The sequence below is a fragment of the Atta cephalotes genome, assembly GCF_000143395.1.
Source record: "Atta cephalotes unplaced genomic scaffold scaffold00003, whole genome shotgun sequence".
Lineage (NCBI taxonomy): Eukaryota > Metazoa > Arthropoda > Insecta > Hymenoptera > Formicidae > Atta > Atta cephalotes.
Genome location: NW_012130067.1, coordinates 420,010 through 426,847, shown reverse-complemented (window position 1 = coordinate 426,847; position 6,838 = coordinate 420,010). Strand labels below are relative to the sequence as shown.

Genomic DNA, 6,838 nt, shown 5'->3' with positions numbered 1-6,838 from the left:
CTAACAGTATACGTTACTATGCACTATATATATATATATATATATATAGATTTTCAGCACTGGCAGTGAATTCCGGAATGTACTCTGAGCGTCCACAATTGCAAAATAAACATTCTGCTGAACACAATCATTGACTACAATTTTCATAGGTATCTTTCAAAGCATGTATGATTGTAGTACCAAAATGAAGTAATGCTATCTCCATGTTAAAGCTCAAAACTTTTCAAACGATCCTCGTATATCTATATATATTAAGCGTGTTTGTGTATGATATGTTTTAGAACAACGCAAGATTATGCACGTTATTTTGAACAAATGTTAATGTTAAATAATCATCGTTTAAAACGTCAATCATTGATAGCTGAGGGACTTAATGGACCCAAAAAATATCCACCTGAATCAATTAAGCTGACGAAACGAGCAAGGGGACTTCAATTATTGTATTGTGAAAATCCACGCATTTCTCTTTTGTTAAATATTTCGCAACTTCTACAGGTCGTCACTCCTGAACGTCGTGAGAAGATACAAGATATTTGTGAAGCGTCTTTACCACGGTATATCGTAATACCTTTTGTGTCCAAATCTTTATCTATCTAAATCTTTGTAATTGCAGGATTGATACAGAAGACACAATGCAGCAAGAGCGTAATTGGTATCAACAAATAAATACAACTGACTATCATAAAGATGCCAGCTGGCAGATGACTATACAGTTTCCTAAGTCAAAATGGGATAGTGAAGATGAGGAAATATCGTCTATTAATATAGCAAAAGAAGAAATCGAAAAATCAGTAAATAAATTGCATGTTTCCGTAAATCAACGTAAGTGATTTTTAACAATAACGATAATGCATATAATGTGGATGTTAAAATCATTGAGATAATAATAAATCATCTTTTGTTTTAAAAGAAGAGAGATGTTCCACAACGTCTAGTATAACGGATGAAGACAAAATTGATAACAGTGTTGAAGGCAGTAAAGAAGATAATAAATCTAACGAAAAAATCATCGAAAACATATCGATTAATGAATCTTCTTCGTCTTCTTTGCTACAACCTGCTGGAAATGAAAAACTAGCTTCAGAATACGAACAATTTATGAAGATGGTATGCACTGCAACTGATGTGACTAAAAAATATTCTCCCAAAAAATACCCTGTTAAATCTACTTCTCCGCATAGTTATCATGAATTCAATATAGAGTCTAATTTAGTTGAAGATAATAATATAGAAATACCATTGAAGGAGAAATTTGAAAAAAAGAATAATCTGGAAACTCTAGAAGAATCGACGAAGAGTACAGAATGTGAGGAATCTACTATGTCAACAGACTGTCAAATACAAGTTAATGAAAATAATATACAAATTGAACATATGAATGAAAATGATGAATCTCAGGATTCCAAGTCAATTCCAAGTGATTGGGAGAACGTTAGGATAAAAGTTGAACGGTTAAGTGATGAGAATACTGAATCTAGAGAAGTAAAAAAGAAGAAAAAAAAGAAAATGACATCTAGTAGTGATTCATCTAGTAGTATTACTTCTTCAGATTCAGAAAAGCAAAAGAAAAAAAGGAAACGCAAACGGAAAGTACTAAGTAATTCATCTTCTTCCGATTCTGATAGTACGGATAGTACTAGCAGTAGCGACTCTAGTAGTTCGGAAGAAAGAAGAAAAAGAAAGCGAAAGAAGAAGAAAATTGGAAAAAAAAGAAAAAAGGTGAAACGCATTGCGCGAATAAAAAAAAAGCGAAGGAGAAAGATGAGCACGGATTCCAATAGTAGTGATTTAGATGAATATACAAAAAAGAAAAAAAGGAAAAGAAAATGATGGAAACCAAATCTATTAATAATGGAGATATAAGAGAGATATCGAAGTCTCCTGTAATAGCTTCATCAGATGGAAAAGATATTGCAAAGATATTGCATTCAGTAACTCCAACAAGGAAGATTAAAGAAGAAGCAATAGATGAAGACAAAAAGAGGATTGATCAAGTTATATCAACGAAAAAAAATATTGTTGATATAAGTGTACATGACAATGAATGTTTGAACCAGAGAAAGGAAAGAAAAGAAAGTAAATCTGACGAAAATTTCATGGAACAATGGGAAATGGATTCTATGACAAAGCAACAAAATGATGGTGAAACCTCAAGTCAAGACCGCAGTGAAGAATTGGAAAAAATGGATGGCTTAGAGAAAAATAAATATCGAAGAAAAAGGAAGTATAGTCGAGACAATATTGAGCAAGACAAAGATAGATCATCTAAAGACAATGAAGAAAGGATTCATGAAGGAAAAGCAAGATTAGATGAGGAAATTGAAGCAAAGAGAAAGAAAAGAAAAGAAAAAGATATTAAAAGTAGCGGTGAGTTTCTTGCAAACTGGGAACGGGAAAGTGAGCGTATTGCTCAACGGATACAAAATGAAACTAAGTATTTGAAAAAATTAGGAAAGCAGAAAAAGGAGAAATGGGGAGAAACAGATTTTGATACATTAAATGTGCCATCTTTGACACAACTTGAAAAAGAGGTATATCAAAAACAACTTCTGGCAGATGAGTGGGAAGTGGATAGTTTAGAAGCAATACCAGATCTAATTATGAGTAAACGAAAAACTAGCCAAGGTTCATTAAAAAAAACAGAGAAAGAAGTTAAGTATGATAAAAAAACAGATACCTACATTGCAGTAGAAAAGGAAAGTATAAGAGAAATGAAAAAGAAGCAAGAACGTCTATATGCAATAAGAATATGGGAGGAGGAGCAAGAAGAAGGTGAAAGAGAAGAAATGATGCTCCTGGAACAAAAGAGTAAAACGAATGATTGGGATATAGAAGAAAAACCTCTATTTCATGAGACTACCGAAAAAATACAAGTTTGTAAAGTTAACGATATTGTCGCGAAAGAATGGGCTAAAACAGATGAAAATAAAGATATCAAAGAAGACGCGAATAAATTAATTGTGAAGTCAGATAAACGAATTAAAAAAAGCCGTTGGGACATAGGCTCTCAGTCTGAAGAAAAATTGGAAGCTAAAGATATGTGGGAGGAAGAATATGTCGAATGGTCCAAGATTGACAAGTGTGAAGGACAAGAATTTGAAAGAACAAAAAAAGGAGAACTTTGTTCCGTGGATTATTCAGAAAGCTCTAGTAAATCAGATCTGATAGATTTCTATCATAGAAAATTACAAAGTAGAGAATCGTTGGAAAGATCATGGGTGTCAGATGAAGTGGTCAGACCTATACAAGCAAAGAATGATGCGTCAATAAAACAATCAATTCTTGCGAAAACAAATGAAGAACAGCTTACATCCATTAAGGAGCATCAAACTAGAGATCAATTTAAAGAAATTTCGGAAACCGATGTAAAATTTAAAGAGAATACCTACTCAATAAAACTATATAGTCCTAGTTCTCCAGCACTTTCTCAAAAGTCTCAGGTAGGTATTTTTATCTATTTATAAAAGTTTAGAAAATGTTAAGAATGTGTACATGTAGATTCCTTATTTAAATATTAAAAAGGATCTATAAATATATCCCTTATTTAATACTTATTTAAATAAACAAATATATGTATCCAGTATACATGTAGATTTCTTATTTAAATAACTATTTCTTTTGTTTGTAGGATGTAGAATTGTCTAATGAGAGCAGTTCTTGTAATTCTCTGCTTCGTGAAAAAAGAAAGAAGGAGATGTTAATTACAGCAGACGAATTATCAATTCCCATGTCTGGAATACCTTTACAATTAATAAAACGTGATACTAAACATACATCAAGTGAAAAGGCAGAAAGTATTTTGAACAAAATACAATTGGAGGATAGAGATTCTGCTCATAACTTTGACATTAAAGCCACTGATAATTTATTTGACGACATTTCAATAAATGAACCGTGCTTAAAAATACATACCTCTAGACATATAGATATTTTTGCAGAGTATGGAGAAGAGAAGTCATGTGATAAACAGCATGCTGCAAATTTCAATGTGAACTCAGCAACGAAAGATGATGAAATGAATGAAGGAAAGAACGCGCTTAAACTCATCCCTAAACAGCTCTTGATTCGTCGGACTAATGAACAGGTAAAATCGAAACGTATTTTGGAAACACCATTACAGGATCCTGCTCAACATGCAGCAGCTCTATTGACAATACAAAAAAAGTTATTAGAGTCACATGCATTGAAGAATGATATCAAAGAATATCCGAACCAAGAACAGATAGATCATTTTGAACAGAAATATAGTAATAGAGACATAGTAGCGAGTAATAGCAGAATTGATAACGCATTATTAGATGCAACTGAATTTTCTGTGGTTTCCAAAGCATCAGTAATAGCGATACGACGATCGAGATCTCCAACATCAGAAAAAGCGGTCTCTGTTCGATCTGAACAATCTGAGAACTATGACAGAGAAAGCAAAAATGATGATGCAAAGAGATATAAGACTAATCGTAATCTAAATGAAACTAATGTTTCATCGAATATACGATCTCCTATCCGGGAACACAGAAAGAGAAGTCCTAGCAAAAAAGAAAGTGAAAAACGATATTCGCATGATAAGGACAAGAAGGAAAAGAAATCTGAAAGGATATCTGACGATATAGAGAAGTCTGACAGAAGGGATACTAGAAATTCCAAAATAGATTTTGCAGATAGGAGGAGGTTTAGCCCTTCGGGACGAGGAAGGAGAAAAAAGAGCCGAAGTCCCTATGTCTCATGGGAACGCCAAGGAAGCGGAAGTAGAAGTCCTGGTCATAGTTGGAGCAGAAGCCGTAGTAAAAGTCCAAAGAGGAAAGACGATACTACTATCTGTACGCGAGACAAAGATAAAAAAAGAGAAAGATACGACGATGAGCGATTATGTAAATCGAGAACGGATGAAAGAAAAGAAAGATATACGCGATCGCCATTACGTTTCGGTTACAACGAAGGTAAAAAAATATTATTATTCTTTAAATAAATAGTTTTATTTTATATCGTTAGACATTTAAATGTTAATCTATCTACAGATAACTTTAAAAAGCATGGCATTGTATCTTCTAAAAGCAATCGTAATGACTGGAGTAGGAGAAGACATGACAATACAGATAGAGATGAGAAAGATACTAGATTGTATGATCCACTAGAAATTTTGAGGGAAAGAACAATGGAGTCTGAAAAATATAGAGATAATAGGTATAACATGTTCATTTGATTTTTATATTTATGTGTCTGAATTTTTCATGTACCTGCATTTGCTAATAATTTGTTGTGACGATGACAAAAGGACTTATAGAGTTTTGAACTATATTCTTTACTATTATTTTATTTGCAATGAAATTGATATATGAATATATATATAATAAATTTACTATAAATTTATTATAAATAATTAACTTATAATAATATTATTTAGGTTTCACATAGAAGAATTAGATCATTGGCAATATGAAAGCAACAATATTTTACGAGATGGTAACGAATCCATGGATTCATACACTGTTGGACAGGATTTGCCTCTTGAATATGATGATCGATCGTATTATAGAGAGGGAAGTCTGGAAAGAGATATGATACAATCTTCGCCTCAATTGCTGCCAAAATACAGAAGAAGGTATTTACAGATTTCTGTATATATTAAATAGATTCTACGAAATATAACGTTGATAAAACATTCTTTTTGATTTTCAACGTAAATATTATGTGTATAATTTTATTTATACAAATATATATTATACAATCCAAGCACTTAACTAACATTTTTTATTCATTTCAAACAGATCTAATGTAAAAAGGGAACGGCAATGGGAGAAGGACATAGACCCTTCAGATTTGGATCATCATCCAGAACACAGAATACGAAATCGAACACAACAACGATCAAGGTATTCGCCTCTACGTCAAGAACGATTTCGACGAAAATCTAGATCTCGCTCTTGGTCACCACTAAGATCTCGATCTCGATCTAGATCGCGATCAGGATCACGTTCTAGATCAACATCGAGATCAAGATTAAGGATGAGATCGCAATCGAGATCGAGGAGTAGATCTCCGTTCGATGTGAGGTCGAGAGTGAAATCTGTTTCTACGTCAAGAGTAAGAAGCCCGGAACATTTATTCAGAATGTCTGAATTACGGTCTTCCAGGTAACATTTGATTTAATTTACATATATCTCTCATTTATTTAAATTGTCAATTTTAAATGTAGATCTCCTTCACCTGGAAATGATAGGCTAAACGAAATAGGAAGGGAAAGGAAGGACGATGACGAAAACAAAAAGTTCAGCGCTTCTGGCGAAAGGGGTAGGCGTATAGAGACTATTATACAGTCGGGGATTATGCCAGGATCGAGCATTTTAGATTCTGAAATGGGTATTAATAACAGTATGGATGCAACTGTTACAAACTTCCAATACTCAAATGAAGGTGGAAATGAATATTATTATACAGAAAATAATTTGACTTATCCTCCTTGTATAGATGAGTCATCTACAAGCTCTCCGAAACGTTTATCTCTTGACGATAGGTAAGAATATATGCCAGGTTCAATAATCAACTGTATAATAAGCACTACACATGTAGGATGAGGCAAAAATATCGGAACGTCTGAATATCTCGGAAAATACAAGTTTTACAAAAAAGTTTTTCTCGGAAATGCTTACTTTTTAAGATATTAAAGGAACTTTGTGTATATATCCTGTATGTGTATATATATATATATATATATATATACACACATACAGAATATACACAAAGTCCCTTTAATATCTTAATATATATATATATATATATATATATGTGTGTGTGTGTGTGTGTGTGTGTGTGTGTGTGTGTGTGTGTGTGTGTGTGTGTG

The 6,838-nt window shown here is 32.8% G+C and overlaps 1 protein-coding gene across 1 annotated transcript in view; it reads left to right on the top strand.

Moving 5' to 3' along the window:
* Positions 1–6,838, top strand: part of LOC105624323 (trichohyalin-like) — a 16,395-nt gene that overhangs the window by 5,215 nt on the left and 4,342 nt on the right. Inside the window, 9 exon segments of the mRNA XM_012205684.1 lie at positions 282–554; positions 614–822; positions 911–1,810; positions 1,813–3,440; positions 3,629–4,937; positions 5,016–5,181; positions 5,402–5,599; positions 5,766–6,131; positions 6,194–6,511. Of these exon segments, the coding sequence (XP_012061074.1) occupies positions 282–554; positions 614–822; positions 911–1,810; positions 1,813–3,440; positions 3,629–4,937; positions 5,016–5,181; positions 5,402–5,599; positions 5,766–6,131; positions 6,194–6,511 (5,367 nt within the window).